This window comes from Coturnix japonica, chromosome 9 (assembly GCF_054131305.1).
Source record: "Coturnix japonica strain WE chromosome 9, WE-NBRP24, whole genome shotgun sequence".
Lineage (NCBI taxonomy): Eukaryota > Metazoa > Chordata > Aves > Galliformes > Phasianidae > Coturnix > Coturnix japonica.
In genome coordinates, this window is record NC_140671.1 from 8,725,533 (window position 1) to 8,743,779 (window position 18,247).

An 18,247-nucleotide genomic window follows, 5' to 3' on the forward strand; every position below is an offset into this window, starting at 1 on the left:
AAGGTCTTCCAGACTCAGAAAACGTGACCACTGCTTTACAATGAAAAGCAATTTGTTGTCTTCTTCTATTCAGATAGTTTAATTCAGAAAGACTGTAACCAGAAGAAGGAAATCCCAAGCACTCATAATTTTCCTTAAGTGCCTTTTACATTGCCTCTCACTCATTCTCCTCAGGGTTTTGTTGTTGTTTATTTTTAAAACCCTTTTAATAACAAATAAGCATTCACAGAACTATTCCAAATAAGTCCAAGATCTTCTCCTGAGTGCTAATTTAGAGCCTAGCAGAATATTATTACATTATCTAGATGATCTTGTAGGTCTTTTCCTACCTTAGTGATTCTATGATAATGTCAGGCTCATAATAATAATATAAATAGCAATCTAAGAATAACATACTGATTCTAAATACACCCAGAGGGTGGTGACACACTGGAACTGGTTGCACAAGGAGGCTGTGGATGCCCCATCTCTGCAGGCATTCAAGGCCAGGCTGGATGTGGCTCTGGGCAGCCTGGGCTGCTGGTTGGTGACCCTGCACATAGCAGGGGGTTGAAACTGGATGAGCATTGTGGGCCTTTTTCAACCCAGGCCATTCCATGACCCTATGATAAATAATAATTTGCTTTTCTAGCCTTGATGTAGAAGAAGGGAAAGGCTTAAGACTGCCTCGCTATATACTGAGATGCATTGCAAATTATTCTGTCAGGACTATCAAGTGCTGGCAGTCACTAATGGATGAGTAGGAGGAGCACAGAACAACAAAGCCCTGCATTAAATAGCTGTATGCTCTTTTCATCAGTTGATTACGCCAAAGAACACTTTCAATGTTTTCACCTCCTGTTGGACATCATAGATGTGAACGACTGATTATACAGCTGATATAACTGACAATACAACTCTTACTTAATATTCACATGGGATTACGTAATCTTTAAACCAATTTGTGACTGGTAAGTACATAGACAGACACGTATAAAGTTTCCTAAACCCAAAGAGGATGCACACTGGCACATATAGTTGTGTCTTTGAAATACTCCTTAGCGATACTGAAAGTAAGCCTACTTGATATTGGCAGCCAAGAAAAGTAACTTACGGGGGAAAGGTTGTTGTTCTTTAGTTTGCATTGACACACTCGTAACATCGGCCATAGATCCTTTCAGGTTGACATTGTCTTCGGAGAAATGCACGAGAGAATTTACACTGCTGAGGGGGGTCTGACCATGAGATGACTGAATGCTCAGCTGAGAGATGGCTGGAATAGCTGCCTTGTTTGCCTGCTTCCTTAACGGGATGCGCCGTGCTTTCCGCAAGTATTTCTGTACATACGACAAAGAACAAAAAGGGATTTTATGCAGCAAATTTCACTAGTAGATTTGGTTTCAAACTTCTGTAGCATCTTTGACAGTGAAGAACCATTTAGGCTTATCCGATCTTCACAGACTTCACCAAGGCAGCAATTACATGGGTAGGGCCTGCTTTTTTTGGCATCTTTCTTCCATATTCCTCTGCTGTAGCATTAATGACAACAGGCTAAGCTGATCTGTAAGCAAGTCATGCAGCAGCTATGCAGAGAGCTATCAATAAAGCAACTTTTTTCATGTTTATGGATGATTAAGTCAAAATGGTCTGATAAGCATTCAGGTCTCCTCCTCACATATGATAACCTTACAAGCAAGTTTCCTGTGTCCAATATGTAGAACTGAACGCAAACTGTGTTCTTCAGGCTTGATAATGAGAACAGTACGTATTATAAACCAATGACCCCTGGAGAAACCCAGTATGTCCACCAGAAGTTTCCATATCAAATTGAAAAGCTGTGTTCAAAGAATAATTAGTATAAATGATAGAAAGGAAATTAATCCAGGGAGGAGGAAAAACAAAAATATGAATGGTATATGACACACGAAGGCTGACGCACTTTGTGTTCTTCTGCTCATGCTCTTTGGGACCCGACTTTACAGAAGTGGGAAGACCATACAGAAAAACCAGAAAGGACCTACTGAGGAACAGCTCTTAGTTCTGTGACTTTCTGGCTTGCCCTCACTGTTTGCTTACAGTACAAAGAAAGCTGCATAAAACCCAGTCTTTATCTTAAGGAAGTTTCACAGCTTGCTGCTCATTCTCCACCAGCCCTCCAGGATACCAATTTGAAATCCCCAGGGTCTACAACTCTTAAGGGGAATAAATGCAAACCAGGGTCTACATAGCTTTTAGCAGAACATTTAATCCTTCCTACATCAGTATTATCACAAAGGCCAAGGCACAGCTTCAATCTCCTGAGCAGTTACCTATGGCTGTTCCTAATGCTGAGAATCAAAACTGTTATTGTACAAAAACACAGAAGAATAATCTGCAGTTCACATGATCCAGAATACAAAATGAGGTCTCAAGGAAGTTCAATAAGGCAACAAAAAGATTAAGTGCTTGAGAAATCGGATTCATTCCCAAAGAGTAAATTAACAGTACCTTTGTGTTCGTAAGAAAGAGCTCCCACATATATGCTGTTAACTTTTCCTCTTGAATTTCCTTCACTGATTTTTTAAAGCCACCAGGGTCCCTAAGTAAGAACAACGTAATTAGTTTCCTATTTCAAGTGTTCTTATTATTAAGTTCTTTTAAGAATGTAATAAACAGAGGGCAAATGGTGACTGATTGTGACAAATGTTTGCTTATAATAAAGACAACACAAGCAGTATGGCAGGTTCATGCAAAAGTTTGTTTTTTGTATCCTGTTGGCTGAGTGAGGACCTCAATTAGTCCAAAAGTTTAAATGTTACATCATGTTGGCAAAATTAAACATAAAAGATGCAATCCCGGCAGCTGTGGCACAACAACAGGTCACTGCTGAGGGAGCTTCATTTATCATTCAATCCCAATCTAATCAGTCACAAGTTTTGCAAAGCAGATTAATGTTCTAAGCTTGCTCCCTTCACTACCTTTAGAAATCTTTTCATGTAATAGATGTTATATGATCTGAATGAAAGCATAATTTTTCATGGTTACTGCAAAATGAAGTATATGTTGGCTTATCAACTCAGATAACGTTGAGGAAAAGGAGTGGTGTGTAAAGACTGCAGTAGAAAATAGAAGGAAGAAGAGACAGCACCACTTTCGTATCTGGAAATGAATCCAGAGCCTTATACATTAACACCCTGCTGTCAGCAGCTGTCTATTGGTCAGTCCTCATATGCAAAGGGGTGGAAAATTCATCCATGGTACGCACTGGACTGATTCTCCTCTAGGCTAATTCTACATAATGGTACTCTGCCACTCTTGTATATAGACATAATTTGTCTTCATTGAGAATATGCAGAGAAAACAGAACAGCTCTGAAGAGCTTTGCCCTGAAAATCAAAGCATGAATTGTATGAAGTTTTAGCTTTTGTGAATAATTCAAATAAACGTTAAGTCAGCATTGTTGTGCTTATTGACTAAAAATGTCGAGAGCTTAAATATTTACTTCTAACAGCACACAAGTTCAGAAGCAACACACCTTCTGTGAGTGCTCATCACTGTCGTGCATCAGTGATAGAACAAAAACAACAGCTAAATATCACTTAATCGCTGGCTGTGTTCTGTAATTAAAGTGTATCTGGAATTCCCATTTAGTTAGGGGCTATCCCTCTAAGGAAGGCTCCTGGAATATGCATATGTACATTACTACAAGTTTCTAGTTTACATAATTCTTAACAAAAGGAGAAAGGAAAGGAAGGAAAACAACTAGATTTCACTAGGTTAGCTCAGTATTTTCTGCTAGGATTTCACTTAAATAGTTATTACTTGAAAGAAGAGAAAAAAACAACTAATGACGTAAGATTCCCAAACTCTCATTCCAAAGACTATTGTGAATTGAACACATACGTGAGATTCCAGCAGGATAATAGAGGATGCATTGAACTGCTGGATTCAAGAGTCAGAGCTTCCAAAAGCCAGTGCATGGCACACAGCTGGCGGAAAAGACATTCACTGCAAAAAGAAGAGACAAATGCGTTATGCTACAGATAGGAAAACATAGTCAAGCTGCCATTCTGTTGACTGAAATAGATATATCTAACAGGAAAAGAAGCTTTTGTTGATAAAAGGCAATTCTGCAGCAGAACACTTCCATTGACACTGTCAGTTCTACACATCCACCCAGGCTTTTTTTAATGTTGAAGCATATTTTTGAACATGAGTCTTTTCAGAGCTTTCACTTGACTTTGAGATGCGATTTGTCAATGGGAATCTCTCCACAGAGAGAGTGGTGAGGAGCTGGAACAGCTGCCCAGGGAGGCTGTGGATGCTCCAACCATGGAGGTGTTCAAGGACAGGTTGGATGGAGCCCTGGGCAGCCTGGTCTAATGCCAGATCTGGAGGGTTGGCTGCCCTGTCTGTGTCAGGGGGTTGGAAGTTGGTGATCTCTGAGGTCCCTTCCAACCAAAGCCATTCCATGATTCTATGATTAGCACTGTAGTTTAATGCAAGCATAGACATAAAGATGCTTTCAGTGAGCAAGAGGTTAATGAACTTAGAACAAAACAGTGCACATTGCATAAGCACTGCATTCTCCCTCTCTTTTTCTTAGGCCTAATCTCTTTGTTTTCCAAGCTAGGAAAAATGAAATGTAATTTTGACAGCCTTTCCTCAAAACACTGTGCATGCAGATTTCATGTAAATAACTCAGAATATGCTACATCAAGACCTGGAGAGCAATTGATGCCTTCAAATATACCTTTGTGCTTCAGAGGGTCTTGGAACGAGGACGCTGGTATAAATGGGAGCATAAGACTTTAAGGTCATCTTTTTTTTCCTCTTCCCTGATTTTTTTGGTTGGCTGCCAAAAAAATTGGAAAGGAACTGTCAGAAAGAATGAAGATGGAAGTTAAAGGAAGAGTACTTAATGATTAAATAGAGAGGAAACCAGAAGAAGGTGGTAATAGGGCTGAACTAGCCAATAAACCCATTCTGCAAGTGAGACCACAAATTCTGCATGCAGTTCTTTATTATTCTTAGTTACACTGGGCAACAAAACATGGCAGACTCTCAACAGGTCTCTTCCTCAGAGAATGACTTAAGTGCCTACAAAACCTCTCCCAGCTCACCCTGAATTTCCACCTTCCAAGCTTCCTCCTTTTTTAAAAGTACAAGTATTTTTGGTCCATAATTGTTCAGTTCATGGGTGCTCACTTAGATTTTTAAGCATTTTCTCAAGTTTATAGTAATAAGTAGTAATATTCTGGCTCAGTGATAGAAAGAGAGATTGTCGCTTTTTAAACCCGCTGACTTTAATCTACAAAAAGCCCTCAGAATCAACTTACGCGTTCATTTCTTCTGCTGACACCTCTGCCTCAGATAAATTTTCACATGGATGGAAGTCAGTTCTCCACGTCGTCACTGGAGTCTTTTGTGCTTTCAATGCTTTCGTCTGCTCCAGCGATTCTTGGTGAAGGATATAAAAAAATTCTCCACCCTGCTTCATCATACTGATGTGACGTCTGCAAAAAAAAAACAACTCATTTTATAACATGTACTGATGCAATATGATAACAAAGGATAATTCCCCAATATGAACTGGGAGATCTTTGTGTCATCTCTTACAGCACTGTTGGATGTTGGAGTTTAACAACTGAAGTCAGCACCATGGTGTTCACTACTTGATTTAAATACTCCCTGCCTAATTCTAATCCATAGCAGCCAATTGACCACTGGGTCCCTATCCATCATATACTGTAATTGGCCATGCCCTGAAGCTACCAGGAAAGGTAATATTAAAGGAAATAACTGTCATAGCAGGAAAAAAGGAGGAAACCATAATGCATGCTCCTTGGATGACAATGGTAGTAATAAATAAATAAATAAATAAAATTAAAGGTGAGCCAGGGCAGAGAAAAGCTTAAATAGTTCATTAATGATTAAAACATTACCTCTAAAGTAGCAGATAATCCAAGCTAGACAAGGGCATGCTGCTCAGGCATAGGATGCAGCCCTCTAAATTAGCATGGTGCTGGCTTTCAAATTAGGTGTCATTAGGCTGCATTGATTCTTTCTCTGTCTCGTCTTGAAAGACTGGCCTTGTTTCTTTTACTGAAATTAACAGCCCCCCTTTATCTACCAGAAATACGTTAAAGCACTTGAAGATCACGGAGAGTACAAATTTCAGCCACTGAACTCACTAGTTCTCAATTGGAATGGTTTGCTCCCTCCTTGCTTTCCTTAATGAAAAACTATATGCACAGCTTAATGGTTGGAGGACTTGGTTGTGTCAGCCTTATTTTTAAGTCCGCAAATCATAAACAAAGTCTGAACACCTTTCATGTTCAGGTAGATGATAACCCATCTGCCAGCTATTTCTATGCTAACTTAGGGGAAAAAAAAAAAAAAAAAAAAAAGAAATGGGAAAATAAGATGTCTCTGATAAGAAATACTGCGTGCTTTAAAAACAGATGAGGATTTCAGAGCTGTGTGTGACATGACATTTTCTCTTCCATAAAAACCTCGAATTTGGAGCAACAGACATTGATTATGATGGTAGAAAATAACACCACATTCCTGCTTTATGCCCTTCTCCAGTAGTTCTCACTTGCTCTCATTTCTCCCAGCCATGAAGACACTGGTATGAAAAAGATTTATGAAAGCATTCCCTCTTAAAGATCAAAACCATTGCTGTAGCTGCACATTATGACCATACAAACAGTGAACAACCAGGTTAGCACACGAATCAAAGACTGATAGAAACAGATTGTTACAAAACAGAAAGACTCTTTTTGTTTGCTGACCACAACCAGTGATATGAGAAAAAGATGTACAAGTGGCAATTGGTACAATGAAGTACCATTTTAAAAACGTTGTGGAGCGTAATTAGTATTGAAGCATTGAATGTGTGTGTGCAAACACTGATGATTGCTCTCATATCCCAACAGGAGAAGAAAAACTACACACACTTGTGAACAAACATTCTGAGCCTGTGACTTCCTTGAAGCCTCAGCTATTACAACAGGTAGCTCTGCAGTCAGCAAGGCAAGAAATGAAATAAACAGAAGCACAGCATATAGAAGAGCTTTAACAAGAGACAAACAAGCAGAAATTCCTCATAATTCCATTGAATTATTTCAGGAATGTTTATGAATGACCCCAAACTTTTGCAGGCACCAGTCAAAGAAACTGTAGAATAAACCCAGGCTTAGAATATAGGGAACCAGCATACATTTAGGTGACCAATGTATTTTCCTGCACTACTGATTTACAGTACATTGCTGGAATAAGGCATCAAATATTTCTACATTTGAATTCTGGTATCAGGATACTCTGTTCATAACGTTGTAAATCCAGCCTGGCTGCCCTATTTGACAAGTAGGTGAGACTCAGTCATTAAAATAGAAATGCAATCAATGATGAACTTTTCAGTGCCTTTATTAAAATAATGGAGCTTCAGTCAATTTTAGTCACAACACAGATCTGCAGCTGTGCTTCAGATAAAAGGATTTTCAAGTTAAGAACTTTGTTAGCAAAGTAGTTGCAGTCTACTCACACCAGCTTAATTCTTCCTTTCCTTAAGACTTAACGTTATGGTCACAGTGAACAAAAGCTGAGTTGTGAGCTTTAAGAACAGTAACTATCCATCAAACAATTTAACTACATACAGACAATTTCTCTGGTCATGGAAATTACTACTCTCCATTTCATAGCATTTACTTATCTTAACAGAAAAAGGGTTTCTAGCAATGAAGTTAATGAAAGAACATCATCTGCTCCATGCACCGTACAGCAGAAATTCAACCTTTTTCCACAGGTATAGAGCCAATTGTGAATTGAGATAAAAGAAAATGTATCAGCACACGGAGCTATTTTTGCTTACAGAGGACACAAAGAACAACAGGAGACCAAACCCTGTTGCAAACCATCAATAGTAATATCCAGTTACACCCATGGAGAATTTGTTCCATTCTCTTATCAGCGAATACTGGAGCTGTAGACCATTGCACTCAGTTCTTCAGTGCCCTTACATTCAGTTGTTCAGTGTGAGAACATATATATATATATGTTATATATTTGTTATATACGCACACACACACGTATAACATATATACGTTATACACACACATCTGTTCCTGTCTGTCCGTAAGTTAGTTACATCAGGATTCCTTCACACCTTTGGGATCCTAAGCAAGGTGAGAAAGTCTCATTGTAAATGAAACTTAGCTCACTGCTCACTTAAAATATTCTTAGTGAGTTATTAAAGAGTGCTTATGTGACCCTCCTTAAATTACCAGAAGCCATGAGAAGTGAGTCTGAGAGAGCAAGTCCTGCTCTTGTGCTTCACGTGGCATTTGGGTCATGCTTTGAAAGCCCAGCACATGGGAAAGGGGGCTTACAGGTACTCACAATTAATATGTAGATGCTAATGTAAATGAATTAACAATTTCAGTTAGGTAGTGTTCAAAACCAAGCTAAAGAGATGCAAGTGGCAATGGAAAAGGAGGCAATGGAAAAATCAGAAACATACCAGTTGCTGCTCCTATTTAATGGCTGAGTAATCACACAAGAAGAGTCTAATAGGTAAATATACATTTCCCCAAGTTCAGTTAATACCAGATTATAATTACATTACATCTACTAAATGTAATTACCAACCCATAGAAACTCAGATACATGTTATCATTTACCAAACTGAACCACTAAACATTCTGCCAAGGAACTGAAAGTGGCACCAGATCAACATCTGCCTTGAGCAGCTGAAGGCACACAAACAATCTGGAATACCCACATTATTCTGAATGTAGAATCCCATTTTGCTCTCCTGAAGAACAAACAGAAACACCATCTGAAAGGGAAAAAACCCACACACCAAAGAATAACAAAACCAAAGCAAACCCTGTATGAAGGCAGCACCCTCTGCCTGTCTTCATAAGAAGGCACCAGATCTCCAGTAACTCCATGTCTCCTTTTGTGCTGGGGGCACCAGACCTGGCTGTGGTACTCCACATGAGGCATCACAAGGGCAGAGCAGGGAGAAGATCAACCTTTCTGCCTTAGCATGCAAAGGTATTTACAGAACAATGACATTTTAATACTAAATAATGGAAAACTCATTTTAAGTGTTAGCTTTGTTCAAACATTCAGTGACAACGTGTCATTTTGTTCCACGATACATGGAATTAGGCTGTCATGTTTAGATAGTAAAAAATCTAATAAGCAATGAACTGCTTGCACTTACAAAAATTCAAATACAAATACATTCCTGCACGAGAAGAAAGGAGAGATGGAGACTCAAATGAACAGTCTGGAAGGGCAGAACTGTTGATGGGAACAGCAGTCTTTCCAGTGATTGATGATAGGGATAATGATTCATACATCCATACACATAAATGGATGTCTTTGGCCATGACTGCTGTCTAATTAATGTGAGCCATCACTCACGTAAAAGAAAATTTTTGCTTCTGGAAATAAAATGCTACAAACTGCCAGCAGTGACAGTGCTAGAAACATGACAATTAGAGTGATTTCTGCCAACCAGGAAAAGGGCACAGAACACTGGTTTCCAAGCAACTGACATTATGAAGTATTAAGGACACTGGAAACTAATATTGGCAGATAAACATTTCACCTTCTCAGTTTCTGCCTCCTGACTCTCTTTTTTTGCTTCCTAGCATGATGATACCTCTCCTTTCCACTCTCACACACTCAGCTGGATCATCTAGTAAACCATCTGCATTAAGCAATGCCAGCTTAACAGAATCTCCAAGCACTGAAGTCTTCTTCATCTCTCCGTATATGTATATTTATATATATATATATATATATATATATATATATATATATATATATGTATATATATATATATATATATATATATAGGATCGGTACAGATTCATAGGTAAGGATTTCAAATGTTATAACCCAAACTCTAAAATCAATGTGCTTCTTGCCTTCCAAAATCTTCCCATAATAGCTACCAAATCAGTCAGAAAAGTTAAGTGACTTTACAACATAAAATATCCAAAGATGGCTACTTAGAAAGCTGCTCACAGGAAGACAAGTAACAGGAACAGCTCTTAGGGTACGTCAGTCTAACTGTTGTTGCAGGCATAAAGAATGCATTAACAGAGCCTGGGCTTCCTGTGTAAAGATTGACTTTTAGAGATCTGCCTTCAGGAAACTTGAAGCATTGAAAAGAAACATCCAGTTTCTAATTTAAAGCCAGCCAATTGAACACTACTAAACTGCCAGCAGTCTGACATACAGTTTGATTCAAATAGCGCTACTAAAACAGATGCAAGGGAACTAATTTTCTTCAAGCTACCAAAAATGCACTGCATTACAAGGGCTCAATGCAGCCCTTTTGGAAATAAAGGCTTGAGTGGCTCACCAAATGGCATGGACTCATTCCCTTTGAGCTTACAGCTCCAAGCTGTCAATTCCTAGATGTCACTGATAGAGGATGATCACGACCTGTTGTTGCCACATGGGGACCAGTGCTCAGATGATGTCACTGCATACACAGTTCTCATTTTTTATGTTGGCAGAGGTAAGGCCCATGATTAGAGTGTTCTGGCAAAGCAGTCACAGCACTGCCATGTAGTTTGGTCAGCCTCACTTGACTAAATCTAGAAAACATCTCAGCTTTTCAAAAACCAGCTCTGTTTCATGAGAAGTATGTATTTAAATTCTTTAATTCCCTCTAGAACATAGCATGCATCTGCCTCCTAAACTGAAAGAAGACTTCAAGCTCACATAAGATCAGAAAAATCCCCCAAAGCACCCGTTTCTATGCAATGACAAAAGTAGCCTTAAGGGAGCGGGCTTCTAACTCAGGAGCTCAGGCAAACACCTCATGCTAGGTGTAACAAATCCAAGCCCATGAATACAGTCGAGCATTTAAGGTCTGTGCAAACCAAGCAGAAGAATGACCTTCTAACAGGCGTTTCCATCACTGTGCACCTCAGTGCATAGCCTCGGTCTTTTCTTTGTCAAGGCTGAGGCTGTATTAATCAGCTGATGCAGTGGAGAGGAACATAGGAACAGCAGTCTGGCAGCACGCCCTGTTTGCAGAGCTTAGGCAAGGACAGGCTCTCAAAGCATTATCCCTCTCCTCATTTCTCTTGGTATCAATAATATTTGCATGTCTACCTCCACCTCTTCTGAGTGCCAGTGAATGCAAGTAATGATGGCCAGACACACCACGAATCAGATCTTAGTTGTGATAGAAACAAGAAAACACATTTGGCTCCTCAATGAAGACTGAGATGTTTTCAGATCACTTTCATAATACATTCTGCTAGATTCTGTTTCCAGTTTCCATTGCCTTTCAAACTTCCCTTTAAGACACAGATAATGTTTTCAGCCAGCCTCATTTTAAAGAGCAGGCTTCTTTTTAAGCTCTGTTGGGCTGTTTTGGGGGGTGCTGTTTGCTTGTCTGTGATGTTTTAATAACATGAGTATTTCCAACTTGCATGGTCTCTCTGGATGAGCTGGCCCACAGAAGAGATTTGTGGCAACCTGCTGTTATAACATTTTAACTACAAACCTCCCTGCTTTGGTAATTTTTGCTGTAGAAGTGGTTCCTACATCTTGCTACAATTCATGGCTGGTTATAAAGACTTCTGCTTTCTCGGTGTTCATGAAACACATCCTCATGCAACTGCGTACTACTTAACATTATTTCTGGGTCACACAGATGCCAATGCAACAAAGCAGTAAAAAAATAAAGGTATTTCCCTCCGAGCTGAATGTCGTATCAAAGCTGCTGTGCTTCTTACTGAGCAAACTCAAGAAGCCACAGGAGGAGATTTCTGCACTCACTTCTGCAGAAATGAAACAATAATTCTTAGCACAAAGCTAAAGATACTTAATTGCCCAAGGAGAAATATGTTGTCTTTGCTGCAACACTGTATTCCACCCACTAAATTCAACACTGGGAAACACTTAGGCAAGTCAGTCAGGGCTATTTTCAGTCTATGCATGAAACCGCCACTGGAAGAAAGATACATTGACTCAGAAATTGGAGTTAGAATTATCTACAGATTTCCCACTTTTTTCCTTTTTTTTTTTTTTTTTTTTTTTTTTTATGCTACACAAATATAAGCAAATCCTCTCCCATATTTTAACATAAAACCCCACCTGAGAGCCGACAGGTTCCTCCCCACGCAGTCATTTGGTGCTACCCATCAGCAGGAAAGCCCTGACAAGGCTTCCTGCTCAGAACCACTGACTGATAGCCATGAAAGATGACAACCTCTGCATTCAGAGATCACCCTCTTGTGTACATACAGTGTATTATACTGAAAGGAAGCACGAGTTTGTGGTTGTAAGTTTCATCTTCTCTTCAGTTATATTTTTTAGCATATAAGGTAGCATGTGAAAGCTTTATGAATGCATTCAAGTCAGTTCCAGTATTGACTCTTGAAATGTTTTTGAGATAACCTTAACATTCTTACTATCATGCTGTGATTTTTATTGCTAAAAACTCCCTCAGTTTGCTCCATTGTACTCTTTAATACAAACAAGCTGCAAGATCACAGGCTCTACTTGCCATGAATACATATCAATTAACACCCAATTAAGACAACCGCTGGCTGTTCCTTCTCAATCATGAGGATAGGCAGCAAAACCCAAATCCGCAAAGGTCATTTGCATCCCCTGGCTCTCTGTAGCACATATTAGCATGCTGCTCTGCTAGCCCGAATGCTTTCACTGACATGAAAAGTTGCTGTCCTAATGATTTACAACTCCTGTTTTCTCCTTCTGTGCATTTCCCACTCTGCTCCACCCCTTCAATAGCTCCTTTTCTACATCCTGAATCTGCTACTGAGAAGTATTGCCAACACACCCTTCGGTCCAAACATCAGTGCAGTAATTCTCACTTGAAATTATCTTTTCCTGACGTTTCCTGTTACGATATTTGGTTAAAAAGTTTTACTGTTCTGCAAATGTATTCAAAATAACATTGTATGAACACTCAAGATGAATGTCTAGAGTATTTTAGTTGCTAAAAGTCAAGGAGTTTCAGTTTTAGACAACAGAATAATTAGAAAGAACAACAGTTAGTGTATACTTTACACTTCCAGATACTGAGTCTGTTGGATATTATTCTGCACTGGGTTATCTGGCTACTGAATGCTTTAGGAAGCATTAAAGAATGAGAGTCCATGCTTAAAAAACTAAAAAAATAAATTAAAAAAAAAACCAGTTTCCCTGACTTTTCTCAAGCAAATTTCTCCACAGCCATTATAGTTCGTATAATGTTTCACTTAAATCACATAAGTAGGACGCATGGCTTAAATGCCACAGAGCATAGAACAAATTGTGTTACATGTGCTGCACGATCACCGCTGGGATCACAGTGTAATACCACACATTCCTTACATGAGGCGACAGGGAAACATTATTGAAGCACATATTGAGATAGCAGTGTTCTCTCTTTGCTTTTAGTTTTTCACTGCTCTAGTTGGCTAGCAATAAATAGGCAATAAATAGCATTAATCTCCCTGTGCTGAATCTCTTCTCCTCATGATGGTAATTATATGGTCCTCACCTCAACCCTTAAGCCTTTTTTGTTATTTTTTTGTCCCTGATCTTTTGAGGATGAGGAGTGTGAGAAGAGTGTGAAACCACCACGACTTGCAGTGAGCGTAAAAAAGGAAATATGAATGGACTTGTGCAGCAATGCAAGATTAGGTCTTCTCTTTGTGTTCCACATACGTTTGAGAGGTCATGGAAAAGCAGTGGACAAGAATATTTCCACTGAGGCATTTTAAATTAAATGAAGCCATTTTTGAATGCAACCACAATGAAGTTTATGGGACTAGAAGATCCTGAAGGAGTTGGAGATGTTTATACAGGTACATATGTCTTATTTGTCAGCACAACAAACTCTGCTTGGGTTATTAAAATGGAGTTGGGTTCTTTCCACCTTCTGCATCTGCAAGCCAACTAATTAAAATAAAAGTAAATCTGCAAGTAAAAAACATTCTGCAAGCCATACTAGATGCTAAAGAGAATTGCCTAACATGCCCATCCTCTGTGCATGTGGTACAGATACAACTGATCAAGACTTAAAGGCAATTCTGAAGTCAGGGTGCAAAAAGGATTATAAATTTGCTCACCCTTTTGGCTGTCCTGGCTTCTGGAGGTGAGAAGGGGTAGAAGACTAAAAGTTGGGGATTTAATCCCTCATTAAAAGATAACATTAGAATCAAAAGTACATTAAGATCAAATCTATTCACATCATTAACAGTCTGCATTAACATCATTTTGCAGATTACATTACCATTAAATACCCAGCAGAAGGTGAATCTGCATTTATGATTATGTCTTGAGTTAGAAGTAGGTTACACAAAACACTTCAAATGTTGTAAGAAACAACTGCACTCACTCAAAGCGATGAGTTGAATCTCTTAACAAGATCTTTCCTCAGAGCTTCTGATTAATCAGGGCAGTTTTGGAAAATAAATACATCAGAGAAAGTAAGCCATCACAGGATCACAGAACCACCAAGGTTGGAAAAGACCCACAAGGTCATCCAGTCCAATTGTCCACCTATCACCAGTACTTCCCACTAAACCACATCCCTCAACACAACATCTACACGTTCCATGAACACCTCTGGGGTCGGCAACTCCACCACCACTGAAAGACATAAGAATAACTCAAGCATTTACTTACTTGAGACATACGAGTTCCATTTGTAATTGGAAAAAAGCCATACTTTACTAAAACGGCCTATTCAACCTTCAAAATACGCAATGCTTATTATTTTGTTTATGGCTTATTACCCTTTGGCACATTAATCAAGTGGATTAACAGAATAAGTGTAAAACAAAATAACCAGAGTTAGGGAAGGACAGAAGGGAAGAATGTGGAATTTAACGTTACCGTGAGTAACTAGTACAGAATTCAGACATAAGAAATAGAGGTATTTAAAAACACTACAGCATAGTTGTCACTGTGCTGTGACAACTGATGATGTGATTCCTCATCAGCAGTACATGCACAGAAATTTCTTTTGCCCGGCTTCCTCAAACAGTGCAAAAACCTAATTCATCATCAATACAACATGCTGACTCAACACCACACATTCTCTTGATTGGAAAACCAGCTTACATTTAGCCTATGAAATGATTGCGTTTTTATATAAATGCTTATCTCCTCGCTGCTTGGTTTAATTCAACTATTTTTACCTGGTGAGTGTTCTTTAGAGGCCACAAGTCTACAAAGTACATAAACTCTCATGTAATCTGTACCCCATTGGGGCTGGCAGCAGTAAATCATCAGTGTTATTTACAGCAGGCTGTAACTAAACCTTGCCAGATGTAAATCTTTTTGTACTCCTGCTTGCTGTTTCAGCTGCAAGTAATTCTTGTTTCTCAACATTTGCATCAAGGAAGCTAGACAGCTCCAAGAAAATTTAGTAAACCTAGAGTCACCTGCTGCAAGGCCTATTATACAGCTCTTCAATTATTCAAGCTAATACTGAGCAAATACAATGAGCAGTCTCCATAGGCAAATTTGGAGCATAATCAGAATGTGTGATTGAAACAGAACAGCAAGTAGAAGTTGCAGCCTCATTAACGTAAGTAGTGACTGCAGTAACAAAGCTGAAATATGGGCATCAGCAAGACCTGAGTACACGTGAAAGAATGAGATGGTAAAATGGTAAAGCCAATGACCAACAGACCTTGCTGTATTAGTTTTTTTCTCTTTCTATTTAAATGAGTCTGTAAGAAATGCTCTGTTGTGGCAATGGGAGATACCATTGTCTGACAGTCTGCAAGTAGGTAACAAGCACCTTAATAATGAACACCAAAACAACGCAGTACTGATAGAGCTAGCAGTCGTTCCTCATGCAGCACTCAGAATGTCCTGAGCGTGCATAAAGACTATAATGGCAAAATTACAAGCCATCTTTTCTAAGCAATTAGTACAGCTGATGATTTTGCTGATAAGCCAACTGCTGCCTCTGCAGAACCAACAATTACTTTAACCTGAAGTGACCCATCTCTGCATGCTCTGGATTTCCTTACCTCAAGCGAGCTAAAGTTTTACTAAGAGTCTTCAGCTCCTGTCCTGTTTCTTCTTCAGAGGAGGAGGAGGAGGAGGAGAAGGGCCTTTTCACTGATTCCAGCTGATCAGACTGAAAGCGAACAAGTTGAGAATTAATATCAAGTTATTAAGAAGAGCTTAGCACAGAGAAGGTACACGCAGTATCACCGTTCAGCTTTAATCACCATTTTCTGAGATAACCATAATCTGGGAGAGCATTATGAGATTTCATGAGCATGTAAACAAACCTTATTTGATATGGCTCTACAAGTCCACGTGTATCATAGAATGGATTGGGTTGGAAGAGACCCCAAGGATCACACAGCTCCAACTCCCCTGCTATAGGCAGGGCTGCCAACCTCCATATCTAATACCAGACCAGGCTGCCCAGGGCCTCATCCAACCTGGCCTTGAACACCTCAAGGGCCGGTGCATCTCTGTGGATCTCATAAGGTGTCCAGAAAAATAAATTCCCAGTAAAGTCCCACAGCCTCAGACTTTTGAGATATAAGTATGTACAATATTGGCCAATGTACACCAAAAATCACAATGTTTTATTTTAAAAGTCATTTTGAATGCATTTGTCATTCTGCACTAAGCTGTTACATCATTTAAGATAAGTCTGCTATGTCAAATAGAGTGACACTGCTAAACTGAATTTTCTGAGCATTCTTTTTACCAAAATACAATATAAACTTGTCTCACTCATCAGCAACACTTTTATGAGATAGAACCTATGATACATTAGCAGAAAGGCATGTTCTAATGCATAGCAGGGCTTTAAACAGCAACCACTTGTATATACTCAAATGCTTGTATGTTAGCTTCTTTAACTCCATCCTGAATCACCAGAAATGAAACTGAGCACTCTCACCTTTGGGCTAACAGAGCTCTCAGTAGCAGCAACCTCAGCCACTTCTCTCCGTGGTCTTTCCTTCATGTATTTCTTCACTGGTTCCTAAAAATGAACACAAACATGTAGCCCTATTTATAATGCCAGTAAGACATAGAAAAGCAGATCACCATCTTATAAAACAAGCAGTGCAAGCAACTTTTCCTACCGAGATGCAACCTAAATCAAAAAAATTAAGGCAAGCCTGATGCAGAAGCACTTAAAACAACATTAACTGCAGCACTCAAATAGATTCTCATGTGATGCACCTGCAGAAAAAAACACCGTGCAAAACACATCCATGCTTTATAAATTACTGCACTTGAATGTGTTTGGTTTTTTTAAAGGCCCTCTTCTCATGGAAGGTATTATCCACCATGTCGAACATAAAAAGGAAATCCAATTTCCAAAACAGGAATAAGAAATTACTTACCTGTAATTGCTCTTCCCTGAAGATACGTGCTGTGATGGATCACTCTCTGTGGGTCTATGCTTTCACTCACCATGAAGGCACAGACTCGCAAAAAGCCCCGAAGCCAAACAATCTCATTTTTAGTTCTCCTTCAACCAGCACTTTATTCAAGTGGAAGATATATTTCTTCCTATTGAAATCATACACACACACACATACATTTATATGTAGATTAATAAAAAGCTTTAGATCACTCAGCAGCCTGTGGTACTCGGGCTAAAAGGGCATGAAAATAGCAATTCCTTCCTGCAGTAGTTTCAGATCAAAGAGCTCATTTATTGATCCCAAGCAAAGCAAAGCAGGGGGCCCTGGGAAGCTGCATCCATATAGCTAGGGCAGAGCTGACGTGCAACGAAGACTGAAAGACACAGCACAGCAAACATGGAGCTTAAAGCCTTGAAATATCTGGATGTTTTAAAGCAAAGTTAAGTGCGTGAAGGCTCTGCTATTTCATGTGCCTGGAGAGCAGCGGAACTAGGTAGGAGAGCAGCAGGGATAGATGGCAAGCTGACATCGCTTGGGAGAATACATCTCACTTTCAGAGGGATACCAATGTACTTGAGCTGCCTTGGTGTCTGAAGAAAGCTCATTCACACAGCATATGAGAAAGGAATCATTTAACTTCTGAGCAGGCTCCTGCATCTCACCCATAGGAAATGCAGAAATTCCAGTCTGCTTTGCTCCTAAGTCTTCTCCCCAGCCAAAACAGCAATCTGTTGACCATGGCCAGCCACCACCGTTTTTACAGCTGGTGATACCTTGACTGATAATATTGAATCAACTAAGGCCTCTCAGAGCAACTTACTACCCAAGGGGAAGAAGAGTGGTAAAGTTTCAATTGCTTCTAAGTACCAGAACACTGACCA

General features: G+C 39.4%; 1 protein-coding gene across 4 annotated transcripts in view; it reads right to left on the bottom strand.

Moving 5' to 3' along the window:
* CCDC60 (coiled-coil domain containing 60) overlaps positions 1 to 18,247 on the bottom strand; it is a 41,298-nt gene that overhangs the window by 5,798 nt on the left and 17,253 nt on the right. The window contains exons 3-10 of one of the 4 annotated variants that reach the window (XM_085556163.1): positions 17,343 to 17,511; positions 16,892 to 16,975; positions 15,999 to 16,108; positions 5,298 to 5,474; positions 4,712 to 4,813; positions 3,862 to 3,966; positions 2,467 to 2,557; positions 1,094 to 1,316 (exon numbers count right to left, since the gene is read on the bottom strand). In XM_085556163.1, coding sequence (XP_085412289.1) covers positions 1,094 to 1,316; positions 2,467 to 2,557; positions 3,862 to 3,966; positions 4,712 to 4,813; positions 5,298 to 5,474; positions 15,999 to 16,108; positions 16,892 to 16,957 — 874 coding nt within the window. In that variant the 5' untranslated portion in view covers positions 16,958 to 16,975; positions 17,343 to 17,511. Of the gene's footprint in view, positions 1 to 1,093; positions 1,317 to 2,466; positions 2,558 to 3,861; positions 3,967 to 4,711; positions 4,837 to 5,297; positions 5,475 to 9,193; positions 9,501 to 15,998; positions 16,109 to 16,891; positions 16,976 to 17,342; positions 17,512 to 18,247 lie in introns of those variants that run through there. The other 3 variants (XM_015878441.3, XM_085556165.1, XM_085556164.1) reach the window with 3 other exon arrangements.